Below are 17,013 nucleotides of genomic sequence, written 5' to 3' on the forward strand. Positions count from 1 at the left end.
GTTATGAATGTGGATGAAGCGAAGGAAGTACCTATGCAGAGATCGTGGCAAGTGGAAAGATGTAGTCTCTTCCTACCCCTCCGGGAAAGAGGCGTGATTTTATGTTATGTTATGTTTATAAATTAGAGTATTTTGCACACAAAAAGTTGCTAACCTGTCACTATTTAAATCTCAATTCTATCAATCAGCCAAATAGTTGAACGTGGCCATTCAGTCGTTTCAAGACTGTTGGCTCTGTCTACCCCGTTAGGTATACAGACGTGACCATATGTATGTATGTAAATTAGAATACTTATTTTGCACACAAATGGTGTCGTGTGGTTCGTGGCACCAATAAAAGAAAGAATTGGACCACTCCGTTTCATTCCCATGGATGTTGTAAAAGGCGACAGAGGAATGGCTGGTAAACTTGGGATTATTTTAAGCGATGGGCTAGCACCCTGTCCCTATTTGAATCTCAATTCTATTATAAAGCCAAACAGCTGAACGTGGCTTATCAGTCTTTTTAAGATTGTTGGCTTAGTCCACCACGCGAGGGATAAAGACGTGACTATATGTATGTATGTATGTTTGCACAAATTACAGTATTTAGATATAGAAAAGGCTATGTAATACATAAAGGTACTACGGGCAGTTAGAAGTTTGAAATTCTATCATTGAGCCAAACAGCTGAACGTGGCTATCAGTATTTTCAAGGCTGTTGGCATCGTCTACCCCGCAAGGGATATAAACGTGATATATACTTACGAATGAATGAATGAATAGAAGTTGGGACTCGGAGAGATCTTTATGATTATTTATGAATTGTTCAGCTTGTCTTCCCTCAGCCGCCTTTTGCAACTTCAATGAGAATACTTGAAGCAGTTAATTCAATTTTGTTGCTTATGCTAGAAACAAACACAAAAACAACTGCGGTCGAATTGACAACCTCCTCCTTTTTCGAAGTCGGTTAAAAATTAAACATTTCCAACTCACCCTTATACTCCAAAGAGCCGACTTGCGGCACGCTGGTGCCCAACTTGGTGACTTTGTGCGCGGATCCGAAATCGATCAGCTTGACCTGGATGGACCTGACGGACGCCATGACCACGTTGTCGGGCTGTATGTCCAGGTGGCAGTAGCCTCGCCAGTGGACGTACTGGAGCGCGTCGAGGACCTGGGTGATGATGGTGGCTACCATCTGCTCGGTGTAGTCGTGACGGCTGGATAGGTAAGTTAGGACGTCGGCGCCTTGGAGTTTCTCCATTATTAGGGCGGCGACTGGGGAACCTGGCAAAGAAATATATGTATATATACTAGCTGTCCAGGCAAACGTTGTTTTGCCATATTAATAATTTTATAAGTAATGTCTAGTTAAAAAATGTTAAGGGTGGACAATCCACTTAGGGGTATGAAAAATAGATGTTAGCCGATTCTTTGACCTACTGAATATGTATGCAAAATTTGGTTAAAATCGGTAAAGCCGTTTTGGAGGAGTACGGAGACAAACATTGTAACACGAGAATTTTATATATAAGATACTACTACTTCTACAATTACTACTACTACTAGCTGTCCTGGTAAACGTTGTTTTGCTATATAAATATTTTAAAGTAATTTCTAGTTAAAAAAAAAATGGTAAGGGTGGACAACCCTTATCATTAAGGGGTATGAAAAATAGATGTTGGCCGATTCTCAGACCTACTCAATATGCTCATGCTTACCTCAACTAAAGAAGATTATTTTAAAAATGAATTTGAATTTACTTTTGGCAAATACTATGAAAATAAAGGATATTAGCTTGCATGGGAATTTCTAAAAGTCTATTCTATCTGTGTAGGTACCAAATTTCATCAAAGTCGATATTTTAAAATTTATTTTTACAGACACAAAACTACTTTTTTTTAAACTTTAATCACAAATTTAATTTCTACGGTAGCCATAACACGTCATAAATAAGTCCCCACCCACCTGGCGCGTGGTAAGCCGCTAACAAGTTGGCTATCCTCTCGTGCCTCAGCCGCCGCAGACACTCGAACTCGCGCTGGATCTGAACCTCGGTCTCGGCGCGGCTCTCCAGCACCTTGGCCGCCACCACGCTGTCGTTGCGCTTGTCCACGCCCTTCACCACGATGGAGAACTTGCCGCGCCACAACTCCGATATGAAACTGTATCTTTCCGTAAAAGCATCGGATGTGTCCCATTCGATCGGTTTCTCCTCAGTGCCATAGTCCAATTTAGGCCTGTCCTCGTCCAAAACTATTTCTTGTCCAGATTCTGTGATCTGTTGAAGATGCTTCATGGCCTTGGTCATTTCGATTTTGGGCGCGCCAGTGTTTTTGGTTTTGACCAATTGTGTCGGTATTCCTTTATCGCTCCAGCCGATTCGGTTTCTCGATAACAGCCTGAACTGGTAGCTGGTGTCAGGGTTGAGATTCTTCACGAGGAAGAACTCGTGGTCTATGTTTTCGGCGGCGGTGATCCATTCCACGCTGTCCCCGGCTTTGTATTGGAGGCTGTAGCAGACTACTGGTGAATTTCCATCGTATTTCGGTTGTTTCCAGCGAAGCAGGACTTCGGTGTCGGAGACTTCGGCCGCGGCGGGGCTGTCGGGCGCGTCGGGAGTGGTCGCTTCCACGATTCTTGTTCGGGCGACTGTCTGCCCGACCTTGTTCCGGGCGACCACCTTGTAATACCCGATGTCGTGGTGCATGGCCGGTTCGAACTTGAGCGTGGATCTGAGGAGATGCGATTGCATTATCAGTTAAAATTAATATACTCAAAAAATTAAAATCCAACACTGTATTCAGAAAATTGGCTTTCTCGGGAACTTTTTTTACATATGAAATTGGATTACTATTGGACGAAGAAAGTCGTGAATATCTTTTCAACACCGATATATGTCACACACACAGTATATTAAAAAGAAATTGATTTGAAGAACAATTTTTTCTCAATTTTGTTGACGATGTATTATTACTGTTACCGTCGATTCTTCTCTTCTTTGGGAAGAAGTTCTCTTACCTGCCGTCTTCATCCTCAATAATCTTGATCCTCTGGCCCTCAGCTATCACCATGTCGTTCTTGAACCACTGTATCACGGGCTTGGGGTCTCCGACGGCGTAACAAGACAACTGGCCGGTCTCCCCCTCGCGGATAGGCAGAAGTTGCGGTTTCTCTCGGAAGAACGGCATGTGACCATCTTTTTTCGTTTCCATGAAAGCCTATGACAACAAAAGAAAACATGAAAATAATTTTTTTTATACTGATTTTATTAAGGAAGAGCTGTTGTTGGGTCTTGAATGTATGTTTTATAAGCTAATGTAATGATTGTAACATTTGATGTTGGTCATATATAAGTAAGAATAAGTTGATTGTTGTAACGCATCCTCAATGCTTTTAATCTGCGCTGCCTCTTTGATTATGGATTTTCTTTTTATTTTGGTTGACTGAGTTTACAAACAAACAAACAAACAATAAGTAAATCATTATATATATCTAGGAAATCGATGAATTTGTCCCGGTCGAGTCCTGTGCTTGGTCTCACTTGTATAGTAAACATACATACAGTCACGTCTAACCATGGTAGCCATTATCGATCCAATACGTGTCAGGTTCCTACAAAGGTTGCGGAGGTCAGACGGGAGTCGCTTGGTGTAAAATCCTGACTCACCCAATCCAGGAATCATGATCAAAGGCATACCCCAGGCTTCTCTCTAGAGAGATGAGGATGCATCCGGGGCTAAAGCTAAGAGAAAGAAGAAGGGCGTTCCATACCCTCTCGGCACATACATACATATCTACATATAATCACGTTTACATCCCTTTTGGGGAAGACAGAGGAAACAGTCTTGAAAAGACTGATACGCCACGTACTTTACACACGAGATTCTAATTGTGACAGGTAGCTAGCCCATCGTCTATAAGAAGAATCCCATGTTTATAAGCCTATCCCTATCCTATGCTCTTAGCACGTTAGACCTTATTACCGGAATGTCCTGTCAGGTTTCTAAGGAGAGTGTGGAGGGAAAGGTCGGAGTGGGAAGACCTAGACGAACGTATCTTGATCAAATTAAGGACGTCCTGGTAAAGGGTCAGGTCAAAAGTACCCGAAACCGCCGAGCTTGTATGAAGAGAGTTATGAATGTGGATGAAACGAAGGAAGTATGCAGAGATCGTGGCAAGTGGAAAGAGGTAGTCTCTGCCTACCCCTCCGGGAAAGAGGCGTGATTTTATGTATGTATGTATGTATGTATGAAACGAAGGAAGTATGCAGAGATCGTGGCAAGTGGAAAGAGGTAGTCTCTGCCCACCCCTCCGGGAAAGAGGCGTGATTTTATGTATGTATGTATGAAACGAAGGAAGTATGCAGAGATCGTGGCAAGTGGAAAGAGGTAGTCTCTGCCACCCCTACGGGAAAGAGGCGTGATTTTATGTTATGTTACGTTTTTTCTAAGGTCCATATACCATGATCCTCACCTGGGCTTCCGCGTACGAGTCCAGCCTGGTCCCCAGCTCGTGCCTGAGCCGCCGGATGGTGTAGGACTCGGTGCCGTAGTTATTGATCCTGTCTCTCCTCTCGTCGTCTATCTCCTCGTCCATGATGTCTGTGAAGCGGCGCCGCTCGCGGATTATGGGAGTCTGTAATGAATTGAATACGCTATTAACCAGTTTGTACAGCCCCGACTACAGACACGACTACGTATTCCTACATAATAAAATATAGAACCAGAACCTTAATAAGATCTGAGAAACTTGACCTATTTCTGCTTTCTTTTTTTAAGAAACTAAATTTTTTACTCAATGTCGTTAATGAAAAAGTAGTAGAGGATTAGTACTTTTAAACTTATATTTTGTGCTTTTAATTTACTTTCATGAATAATCTGGATTAGCCCTAAAGGTAGCTTATCACTTCAACGCTCGCTTGCCACGCTCGCTGGTCCTTGCGACGATTACTGTAACCCTATTGTATATGTCTCGATAGTATTAAGCGTAGCGTGAGATATATTTTGAGTTCGATCGTCACAAAGGGAAGATCATCCACCAGGCAAGGTGTGGGGAAGTAAAAAAACTTGCTTGTATAAAATTGAATTTAAAATTTATAATACAATAAGGTATATTCTTAATAACCTTAAATTAAAATTGACAAATTTAATTTAATATTTGCTTGTGCGATTTATATTTTTCCGCTTATTGTGTCCTATATATACATTACCATAAATCTGCTCTTTTGCACATTTTCACATCGATAGATTTCAGGGATACCTATGTGGCGACATCTCTACGCCACTCGTCACAACATCCAATCACACAACAACTGTCAGTCATCGCGAAGATATTGACGAGCTCAACCAATAGCAGCGACGGATTGGAGCTACATATATATACAACCTCCGAATGGCCGGGGAACCCCCAGGCATAACACCTAGCCTGGCGGAAGATCTTCCCTTTGGTGGCGGCCGAGCCGAATCATCGCTCCCGTTACACCTACTTGTCTCCGACCTGCCTTAAGGATTTTGCTCCAAAATCACAATTTATGTGTGCCGTGTGGTTCCCGGCACCAATACAAAAAAGAATAGGACCACTCCATCTCTTTTCCATGGATGTCGTAAAAGGCGACTAAGGGAAAGGCTTACAAACTTGGGATCCTTTTTTAGGCGACAGACAACCTGACAGGACATTTCGGTAATAAGGTCTAACGTGATAAGAGGATAGGATAGGGATAGGCTTATAAACTTGGGATTCTTCTTATAGGCGATGGGCTAGCAACCTGTCACAATTTGAATCTCATTTCTATTATTAAGCCAAAACAGCTGTACGTGGCCTATCAGTCTTTTCAAGACTATTGGCTCTGTCTTCCCCGCAAGGGATATAGACGTGACCATATGTATGTATGTATGTATCACAATTTCTGATGAAACTATAATAGCGTGTCTTACCCTGGGATCATAGACGTCGTGAACGCTGATGTAGTACGCGGGGGAGCGGTTGCAGGCCACCTTCATGTACTCCCGCAGCCGCACCGGGAACTGCACGTCGCGGAGCTGCAGCAGATACGTGTCGGGGCCGTTCTGGTAGCTGTGGGGGAGAGGGGGGGGGGGATATATTTTATTTAATGATAAATCAATAATTAATTGTATTCTATAAGTTTGCATAGTGAGAAACTAGTATAAATAGTAAATGATATGGATTTTCTCGGGCATAATAAAACTCGGCTAAAATAAAGGAGGTCGTAAATTTTATGCATGGTATATAGCTTTCAGCTTTTAGCTTTGTACGAAAAAGAATAGGACCACTCCATCTCTTTCCCATGGATGTCGTAAAAGGCGACTAAAGGATATGCTTTTAAACTTGGGATTCTTATTTTAGGCGATGGGCTGGCAACATGTCACTATTTGAATCTCAATTCAATCATAAAGCCAAATAGCTGAACGTGGCCATTCAGTCTTTTCAGGACTGTTGGTCCTGTCTACCCCGCAAGGGACATAGACGTGACTATATGATTCAAGATTATTTATTTGTAAAACATGTTACATTACATACATATAAATGGGTATTGCAGATGGAGAAGCATATTGTTGTGACTGAACATGTTTGGCCATACGACATACAAAATATTTTATTTATACATGCAATATTATATATGTATGTATGTAGAATAATAAATACTGACTGGCTCTCGGACTTGGCGGAGACCTCCCAGTCGGGGTGCTCCCACTGCTTGAACTTCAGGTCCCATGCGCCCGCGCTGCGCTCGCGGGACTCCCGCTCGGGGCTGCCTGTGCACATTAAATATATTCTAAATTAGTATCTACAGTGAAAAATAATACTTTTATTTGTATTCTTCAATGAGTGGTGCGTTCAATAAAATATTTGATATAGAGCAATCAAATAAATACATATAGAGATATTGATTGATAATAGATTTTTTTTAACAAAAAAGACAAAAGAATGTATAATAGTTTACAACATCCGGGATAAGAAATAAACGGTATTTTGCGTTTCACGAGGACTTAGCCGCTCTAGTGTGTCATACGAAATAAGGAATCGGTCAATTATGCTATCTTGCAAAGTAAACGTTTGTGGGTACCTGATACAGACACAGAAACAAAATGTATCAAAGTATAAAATAATTATTAGCATAATATAATAATCATATAAAAGTCACGTGACCCAGCAATTAAATACCAACTTATTTTATAAATGCGAAAGAAACGTTTACTATAATATATGTTTGTTGTCTCTTCACGCGTTATCTACTAAACCAAGCTTCTAAAAAATTTGCGTATGTAAAATTAGAAGTCTTGAAAAGGACATAGGGCACTTTTCATCCTGGTAAAAACAATAGTTCCCGAGAAGTTTTCGAAAAACCTGTAATCTTTTGTAGGTGGCGCTAACATCGCGTGTGCGAACCTGCCATTAAGAGCTAGTTGAATATGTAAATATAATCTTATATATAAAATTCTCGTGTCACAATGTTTGTCTCCGTACTCCTCCGAAACGGCTTTACCGATTTTAACCAAATTTTGCATGCACATTCAGTAGGTCTGAGAATCGGCTAACATCTATTTTTCATACCTCTTATTGATAAGGGTTGTCCAGTGACACTTGACATTTTTTTTTTACCTAGAAATTACTTAAAAATTATTTAGGTATATGGCAAAACAACGTTTGCCGGGACAGCTAGTATAATATATAATATAATAACCTTCAGGTGTATAAATTTCCCCGGGCGGGTACACCATCTTGGAGGGGTGCTCGAAGGCGCCGCTCAGCGGCCGCCGCCGGAACCACGTGCGGCATTGGGCGTTGCTCGTCCAGTCCCTACAAATTGACAGATTGTTTTTTATATATATATGGGTATGGGTATGTATAATAATGTAGTCTCAAGGTTCAATATAAGCTATAGTTTTGGCGGTCTGAGAGAAACAACTAGTTCAATAATCATGAAACAACAAATCATTTGAAATTCTCAATCGACGTTAAAAAAGCAGTGAATTCTTGTTAGATTTTTTTTCTAACGGCCTTTTTTTTTACCAGAAATTGGATTTCTAATTCTGGTTAAAAATCCTTTCGCACTTTGAATAATTTTTACATTATTTAACCAATGAGAAATATAGACACTCTTCCTCAATAGATCCTGTCGGCCGGTCGTTAAATAGAAAATCGAATAGAATGATTTATTTACAAACAATTGGATACAAGGTACCACTTATTGACGTCACATCACTTAAATCTACCTACCTACCAATAGGAATAGACAGTCACCTGTACAGATTATAGTAGTTCCTCAGGCGGTCCGTGGTGATCTGATACTCCTCCTGGTAGATCCTGTCGGCCAGCGTCAGCCAGGGGTGGGCGAGGGCCGTGTCCACGTCCATGCGAGTGTGCCAGTTGTACACCAAGAGCTTGGAGATGAAGTCCCTGGATTCGGTGCTGAGGCGAGACCACCATTCCTCGTCGTGCCACTCCCATTTCCCTTCTCTGTTGGAGGGAAATGATTATATTAATAAAATTATAAAGAAGCTTCTTCTAAAAATCGTGATCTTATGAACAATATTTTGTGTTAAACATATTTTTCGATGACACATGTAGTGTGCAAGTTTTATTGGCTAAGAAATTAAGGCTAAAATAATGACTTTAAATATATGATTCCTCAACGTTAATGAATATTGTTCAGTACGTGTGGTATTATTACCCTATTTTGAAATCTGCCTTTTCGTATATTATTAATTTGTACATTGTTAAAAAAACCTCGCCACTAGCGACTTCCGACAAACGGACGTCAAGGTTCTATAGCATTGATTTCTCTAAAGGTAGAATGTCCACTCGGCAAGATATATGTAATAATGCTGACCCTCCCCATTACCAACCTATGGCACCAAAAACTCCGACATTTCTTAATAATAAAAATTTACCTAATCTTGGTCAAGGTAACCTCATTAATTCCTCTTAATAAAGAGTATCAACTCAGCAAGATATAGGTTGACAGCTGACAATTGAATACTGACAATCCATATATTAGCACCGAATCATACGCGTAAAAATGCGATAGTAATTTTGTTTGTTAACCTCTTCACGTGTCATTTGCGGAAATTTTCCATATATATAGTTTAGAATCTGGACAATAATATAGAGTACCTACTTTTCATCCCGGTAAAAATCAAAGAAATTTCGCAAAACTCAAATCTTTTTTTACGGTGGCGCTAAAATCGCGCGGCAGCTTCGCGCCGGCAAAAGCTAGTAAATAACAAAAACTCACCGAATCTTGGTCAAGGTTTCCCTATCATTAATCCCCCTGAACGGCGAGTGTCCACTCAGCAGAATGTAGGTAATGATGCCGACGCTCCACATGTCGGCCGCAAACGACACGCCCTCCCCGCCAGCGACCTCCGGCGCCACGAACTCGGGCGTGCCGTAGTCCAGGGACGCGTGCTTGTTGAACTGGATGCGGCGCGACAGCCCGAAGTCGCACAGTTTGAGTTCGTCGCTGCCCACGTGGGAGAGGAGGAGTTCGCCGATCTGTTAGAAATGGTACATACATACATACATATGATCACGTCTATATCCCTTGCGGGGTAGACAGAGCCAACAGTCTTGAAAAGACTGAATGGCCACGTTCAGCTATTTGGCCTAATGATAGAATTGAGATTCAAATAGTGACAGGTTGCTAGCCCATCGCCTAAAAAAGAATCCCAAGTTGGTAAGCCTATCCCTTAGTCGCCTTTTACGACATCCATGGGAAAGAGATAGAGTGGTCCTATTCTTTTTTGTATTAGTGCCGGGAACCACACGGCACATATATCTAGTCTATATCCCTTGCTAGGTTGATAGAGCCAACAGTCTTGAAAAGACGGATAGGCCACGTTCACCTGTTTGACTTTAAAGTAGAATTGAGATTCTTGAGAAATGGTTGAATTGGCATAGATCTGAGTAAGAAAAGATCAAAAGTGGAAACTGTTATGTCAAAATAGCACGAAAACTGATCTTTCCACATGTTTTAATCCAAAAAGTTACCCCAACTTTAGGAAATAATGGATGGTTTACTTTCTTTAAATTAATGAAGCATATGATTTATAATATCTCTTTCTACTAGTTTCCAAATCTTTTTTTATCTTAAGTGATGGAAAGCGAAAGAAGATAAGAAATATGCCTAATAAATATGATTCATGAACGTTTATATTTAGGCATACCCTACACAGAAGGAAGGAACATATTTCTTGTCAATATTCGAGGGTGGAATCCTGGGACAAATGGTTTTAATAAAAGAGACAGACATTATGACCACTTACCGTTAACCCAAGATGAGCAACACTGTTATCATGCATATACTTCAATCCTCTCAGTAACTGTCTAATATATCCAGCTATTTCCCTCTCCGTGTACCCCTGACTCCTCAGCAGTCTATCTCTGACCAGCTCCCCGCCAGCCGCCAACTCCATGACTAAAGCCAAAGTGTGGTCATGTTCGTAGGCGTCATGTAACCGGACAAGATGGCGGTCGTTCAGCATGTTCATGATGTCCAGCTCGTTCTTCATGAACGGCTTCAGTTCGGAGTGGCCGTGCATTATCTTGGCGGCGTAGTTGCGACCTGTTAGCGAAATATATACAAATATAGATGAAGTCTTAGACTTAGATACATACATACATACATATAATCACGTCTATGTCCCTCGCGGGGTAGACAGAGCCAACAGTCTTGAAAAGACTGATAGGCCACGTTAAGCTGTTTGGCTTTATGATGGAATTGAGATTCAAATAGTGACAGGTTGCTAGCCCATCGCCTAAAAGAAGAATCCCAAGTTTATAAGCCTATCCCTTAGTCGCCTTTTACGACATCCATGGGTACGAAATGGAGTGGTCCTATTCTTTTTTTATTGGTACCGGGAACCACACGGCACTTAATTTTTATCAGGATGAGACTATTATTTATCAGTCCGTATGTCTTGACAGTTTGTTACGTCGTGACTCCCCTGCGTCCCACTTCACCGCACACGCGCTTCGGACCTTCTTTGGTTTACTTCAACGCTCGCTAAGTTAAGTAGCTCGCTATTCTCAGGCTAAACCTACGCTCTCGTAAAAATTCTAAAACTAAAGATATATATTTATTTTGTTATTATTCTTTGATTCTTGACATCTTTTCATCTTGAGCAGGTAAGAGAGATAATAGCTGATTAAAAAATTTATAGAATAAAGACACACTTTATTTTGACTACTTTTACAAGGTAGAGAGGTCGTGGGTGTAGCTATAGACACGAGATCCAGCAAGTAGCCGCTAGAGGATAACTAGCTACTTGGTGAATACTGATAGTCCAAAGGTGAGGCTCTTATAGAACTCTAGGGCTGTGAAAAGGGTCGCCGGAGAAACTGACACACGACGTCACAAGCTAAAGTTCAATGTGTTTTAGACATACAGACGCCGACGAGAAGTGTTATTACAAGAAGTCGTGAGCCTACCGCTGAGCCTCTCCGCGGCGTGGTAGACGACGCCCTGCACGCCGCGGCCGAGCTCGTCGCCGAGGTCGTAACGATCGCCCAGCGGCTGCGCGCCGGCCTTCACGCGCGGCGGGTGCTCGCGGATCCTGACAAATAGTATTGAGTGAGTGAAAGAGAAAGAATGTTTTAGTACATTAGAACAGAACAGAAAAAAATCGGTTGTCTGTAAAGTCGGTTTTCTGACGATAGTTGAACGTGACAACGTCTTAAGAAAATGCTGATAGAATGGTCTATGAAACATGTATTTGTTTAATAGATTTGTATGTATATAGAGAAGGAGGTATACGCTGCGGAACGCGAACGCCAATTGTGCCTCTTTGTCGCTCGTTCCGCGCTCTCGCTTGCACTTCAAGCCTTACATGGAGCGCCTCAGAGCGAGGTAACGCCGCATGAGTCATGTTTTTTCGTACGTGCAGCCGGCTCAATCGAATTAAAAGAAATAAGACGTTGTCAAGTCAATAAAATCTATAACAACTTCTGTGCCAAAATGGTGCATTTGTCGTGGTATAATACCACAACGCTGGTCTTATACAAAAGGGGTTGGTGCGAGTTTTACTCGATCTAACTCGTCGAGCATGTAATCAAGAATTTGTATGGAATTGCATTAGTGCAATCGCGTTACCACTAGGTGGCGCTGATCAAATCACATACAAATTCGCGTTTGCTTGCTCGACACGTTTGATCGAGTGAAACTCGCACTAACTCCTCAGAAGGTATGACATTATTAAATGTTGTTCGAAATGACCTCAAAATAACAAACAAAATAATTAGATTTTTTCCCCGAGCTACACTCCAGGGAGGTTACATTGCAATCGGAATTAACGCCAGGAGGAAATGGCAAAAGAAGAAACAAATTTCTTAAGAAAATAACTTACATACGAAAATGGCGCGAACCGTTAAATCTAGAATAGATTTGTTGCCAATGGAGGTATTTGGTTGAAGTATTGATTGATTGACCAATGTTTATTGAACTCACCTGTCAGAGTACACGTGTTCGTCTTCCTCCACATGCAACATGGCGGACGAGCTGACCGAGCCCGCGACGTTGCGCGCCGAGATCGAATATAAACCTTCGTCTTTCAAGATGGCGTCCGATATTATCAGAATGCATAGGTCTGGCTCGACGAACTGCATCTATGGAGTGAGAAATGATTATGTATTATATGTATGTGTATATTCTGACGCAGGTCAGAGTGTAATATTAGAGTGTAGTATGATAGAATTGAGATTTAAATAGAGACAGGTTGCTAGCCCATTACTTGAAAGAAGAATCCCAAGTTTATAAGCTGATACCTTAGTCGTCTTTTACAACATCCAAAGTGGTCCTATTCTATTTTTTATTGATTGCCTGGCACAACGCAGCATGGCAGTATTTGATAAATATTTAATTAAACAAAAATTTGTTATATCACTTCTATTGAATGTTTCGAAAATAGTTAAAAAATAACAAAGAGTATACCTTGGAGTGGAAAGACCTAGACGAACGTATCTTGATCAAATTAAGGACGTCCTGGTAAAGGGTCAGGTCAAAAGTACCCGAAACCGCCGAGCTTGCATGAAGAGAGTTATGAATGTGGATGAAGCGAAGGAAGTATGCAGAGATCGTGGCAAGTGGAAAGAGGTAGTCTCTGCCCACCCCTCCGGGAAAGAGGCGTGATTTTATGTATGTTATTAAATAAAAATTTGTTGTATCACTTCTATTGAATGTTTCGAAAATAGTTAAAAAACAACATAGTCTTAATCACTCCTATTGAATGTTTCGAAAATAGTTAAAAACCAACACAGCGTATACCTTGAACCTGGCACTCGGCGCGAGCGGCTGCCAGTCCTTGTACCACTTGATGTCGGGGTACGGCACGCCCGTGACGCGCGCCTCGAGCCGCACCGTCCGCCTCTGCAGCACGACCGCCTCCTCGGGCCGCCGGATGAAGGCGGGGTACTCGGCCGCCTCGAGGCGGACTCGCTGCCGCGCCTGGCCGTGCTCGTTGGTCGCCACGGCTTCGTAGTAGCCGGCGTCGCGGTCCATCATTCTGTAATGTCGGACCGTTGCATTCGACTTCGAAAAATTCAAATTGATTGAAACGTCTAACAGTTTACAAGTCACTAGTTATTAAGTTTCGTACGCGGTCGAATGGGTCTACAAAGACTTTTTTTTTCCACGTCCTCATTCATACCTGTCCTTGTATTTTGGTTTAGTAAATATGTATGTTGTTGTTAAATTCATCATCTCCACATGACCAAAACATTTATAGCTTAATATCCCGAAGACAATTAATGATATTCATCTTACATAGATTTTTTTTAAAAAATACGAGTATGCTTGCTAATATGGTGATTGCTGTAGATAATATTAGTTAATAGATAGTTCATTAACCGGTTGCATACTAAATTAAAAACAAAATAGCATGCAAATTGAACAACCTTCTAAGAGCGAACGCAATTGTTATGTTCAAAGATGATTGTGTATGAACTCGCTATGAATTCGTTATAATACCATGGCGTGTCTCATAATACATGTTCTATGTCTTATAAACCAATAAACAACTCACTTATTAATAAACAGCGTAGCTTGCCCATTCCTCGTGTAACTCCAGTCGTATCTTCCGCCGGCTTCAATCGGCTCATCGTTGAAGAAATACGTCATCTTTGGCTTGGGGTAGCCGTACACGAACCAGAAGAGATTGACGTTGTGGCCTTTGACCCCATACTGTGCGTCGTGTTCCTGGCGCAGGAAGCGAGGCGGCTGCGCGTAGTTGTCGTGGGGGGGACGCTCCAGGTCGAAGTCCTTCGGGAAGTATGGTGACGTTTCCGGGCGGAAGTCTATGCCTGTTGGAAAAAATTATGTGTCGATCTTGGTGAGAATCATCTAGTAGTAAAGAGAGAAACTTTTGTTAACAATTGATTTTGTGATGGGCCAGTTTTCGTCGAGAATAAGAAGGGTACATTAGAACTCGTAGTCCCAGACGGTATGTCAAGCATAATGATATTGCCACCACAGTAAACACAGAAATATCTGGGGAACAAATAGGCATTTGTTCCCCAGATATTTCTGTGTTGTGATGGCCGGAAGACGAGACATAGGCAGGCGCCTATGTCTCGTCTGCCGGCCAGATAACCCAGACCTCGCTAAAGATGCTCAAGTCGCTATAGAACGGACAAAGACAAAATCTAACTCCAGGCTTTGACCCAAAGCAGCGGAGGATGCAACTGGGAATATGCTAAGCTGAGAAACCGTGAGAAAACAATAACAAACCTGGCTTGAAACAAGGCATGAATTAAAGCTCAAGTATGGCGCGGTTCGTGATCGCGAACGGCGAGGGGTCCCTGACGCCGTTCTTGTTCTGGACGCACACGCGGTGTTTGTAGCCGCGGAACGTTATGTTTTTCAACTTACTGTGTTTTTTACTACTATCAGAGACACAACTGTCTGGCTTTGACACCAGCGCCACGACCAGGCAGGCGTAAGATATCCTGGCTTGATAACGGTAGAGGCTTAACAAAATGGAAAGGGAGCAGTCGGAAAGCAGACCCTAAGTTCCGAAACTTTTCGGACGGTGCAACTAGGAATACGCTAATACGAGAAAAAGAGAGAAAAGAGACAGACGCAAAGATAAGAGAGACAGAAACGACACAAACCTGGTTCCAGATACGGCACGAACTTGGGCGGGTCGGGCTCCAGCTTGGCGCGGTGCGTGGCGGCGAAGGGCGAGGGGTCGCTGACGCCGAGCCGGCTCTCCACGCGCACGCGCAGCCGGTAGTCGCGGAAGGGCTGCAGGTTGCGCACGTCGCACACGCACGAGCGCAGCCCCGTGCGCGCCGTGAACCAGTCGCCGTCCGGCACCGAGCACATCTCCACCTGGGTACATACATACATACATACAAACATACATACATAAAATCACGCCTCTTTCCCGGAGGGGTAGGCAGAGACTACCTCTTTCCACTTGCCACGATCTCTGCATACTTCCTTCGCTTCATCCACATTCATAACCCTTTACCAGGACGTCCGTAATTTGATCAAGATACGTTCGTCTAGGTCTTCCCACTCCGACCTTTCCCTCCACACTCTCCTTGTATATCTGCTTAGTCAACCTAGGTGACGGAGACGAATTGTAGAGATAGAGTCCAAATGTTGTATCTTTGAGAGGGTCGGTGGTCAGAGGGTAAGGTTTACGACTTAAGGAGCGTCGTCCGGCACCGAGCACATCTCCACCTGGATACATACATACATAAAATCACGCCTCTTTCCCGGAGGGGTACGCAGAGACTACCTCTTTCCACTTGCCACGATCTCTGCATACTTCCTTCGCTTCATCCACATTCATAACTCTCTTCATATAAGCTCGGCGGTTTCGGGTACTTTTGACCTGACCCTTTACCAGGACGTCCTTAATTTGATCAAGATACGTTCGTCTAGGTCTTCCCACTCCGACCTTTCCCTCCACACTCTCCTTGTATATCTGCTTAGTCAACCTGGGTGACGGAGATAAATTGTACAGATAGCTCCAAATGTTGTATCTTTGAGAGGGTCGGTGGTCAAACGGTTAAGGTTTACGGATTGAGAAGCGTGATGCACAAGTTACAAATTAGTATGTCTGAGTTATGTACTAAATAGGCACATGACTTCCTGTTCGTACAAACCAAATTATAAGGAGTTCAAGGTTCTCTACAGACGACTATACCTTTATTAGTTTTTAACAGTCTAAGGTTATGTGTACAACTGCACATTCAAACAACTTTATGTAAAACCATGACACTGTATATTTTAAATTTTTTCTTCCCAATTATACCAGAAAAAGTAAAACTTGATTCTGTCATAATTTTAACATAAGGTAAAAGTATAGCGCCACTGTGACAAACACACACACAATAATATATTAGTTTCTTTTGACCTGAATAATTCCTGTAGATCATGTGACCAACCTGATAAGTAACAGGGAAGCGTGGTCCATGCGGGATGCTGGGCTTCCACGAGAGCGTGAGATGCCGGTCGGCCATGCGCGAGATGATGGGCTTGTCGGCGAGCGGCATCGGGATGCCGGTCTTCTTCATCTTGTCGAAGTCCGAGTACTGCTCCGCCAGGGGGCGCTTGTGCGCTTGAGGTTCTAGAGCTGTATCAAGAGTACCAGTTGTAAGCCTTTCTAGCAGACTTAGGTAAATTATGTACATATAATCACGTCTATATCCGCTGCCGGGAAGACAGAGCCAACAGTCTTGTTCATTAGCCTATGCAAATGAATGTGCTATATATACGAGTATGTATATATATATATATATATATATATGTCAACCACAGAACTAGTCTAGCTGTATGTCACGATTTATTTAAAAATGGAGGAGGACATAAGTTTGCTGTCATCACTCCATCTCTTTCCCATGGATATCGTAAAGGGCGACTAAGGGATAGACTTATAGACTTAGGATTCTTCTTTTAGTCGATAGACTAACAACATGTTAACTATACAACATGTGTCGATACTAACACTATTTGAATCTCAAGTGTATCATTAAGCCTAACAGCTGAACGTGGCCTTTCAG

The 17,013-nt window shown here is 42.4% G+C and overlaps 1 protein-coding gene across 7 annotated transcripts in view; it reads right to left on the bottom strand.

Annotated features, from left to right (window-relative positions):
• The window catches only part of LOC106133368 (obscurin), a 144,588-nt gene that overhangs the window by 5,069 nt on the left and 122,506 nt on the right, over positions 1 to 17,013 (bottom strand). For all 7 annotated transcript variants that reach the window (XM_060950165.1, XM_060950166.1, XM_060950155.1 and 4 more), the window contains 16 exons: positions 16,399 to 16,586; positions 15,112 to 15,331; positions 14,025 to 14,301; positions 13,268 to 13,505; positions 12,452 to 12,609; positions 11,437 to 11,561; positions 10,272 to 10,570; positions 9,242 to 9,501; positions 8,248 to 8,463; positions 7,688 to 7,803; positions 6,653 to 6,758; positions 5,919 to 6,057; positions 4,459 to 4,620; positions 3,004 to 3,203; positions 1,951 to 2,717; positions 976 to 1,269 (listed from right to left, as the gene is read on the bottom strand). In XM_060950165.1, coding sequence (XP_060806148.1) covers positions 976 to 1,269; positions 1,951 to 2,717; positions 3,004 to 3,203; positions 4,459 to 4,620; positions 5,919 to 6,057; positions 6,653 to 6,758; positions 7,688 to 7,803; positions 8,248 to 8,463; positions 9,242 to 9,501; positions 10,272 to 10,570; positions 11,437 to 11,561; positions 12,452 to 12,609; positions 13,268 to 13,505; positions 14,025 to 14,301; positions 15,112 to 15,331; positions 16,399 to 16,586 — 3,765 coding nt within the window. The remainder of the gene's footprint in view (positions 1 to 975; positions 1,270 to 1,950; positions 2,718 to 3,003; positions 3,204 to 4,458; positions 4,621 to 5,918; positions 6,058 to 6,652; positions 6,759 to 7,687; positions 7,804 to 8,247; positions 8,464 to 9,241; positions 9,502 to 10,271; positions 10,571 to 11,436; positions 11,562 to 12,451; positions 12,610 to 13,267; positions 13,506 to 14,024; positions 14,302 to 15,111; positions 15,332 to 16,398; positions 16,587 to 17,013) is intronic.

Source organism: Amyelois transitella, chromosome 3 (genome assembly GCF_032362555.1).
Source record: "Amyelois transitella isolate CPQ chromosome 3, ilAmyTran1.1, whole genome shotgun sequence".
NCBI lineage: Eukaryota > Metazoa > Arthropoda > Insecta > Lepidoptera > Pyralidae > Amyelois > Amyelois transitella.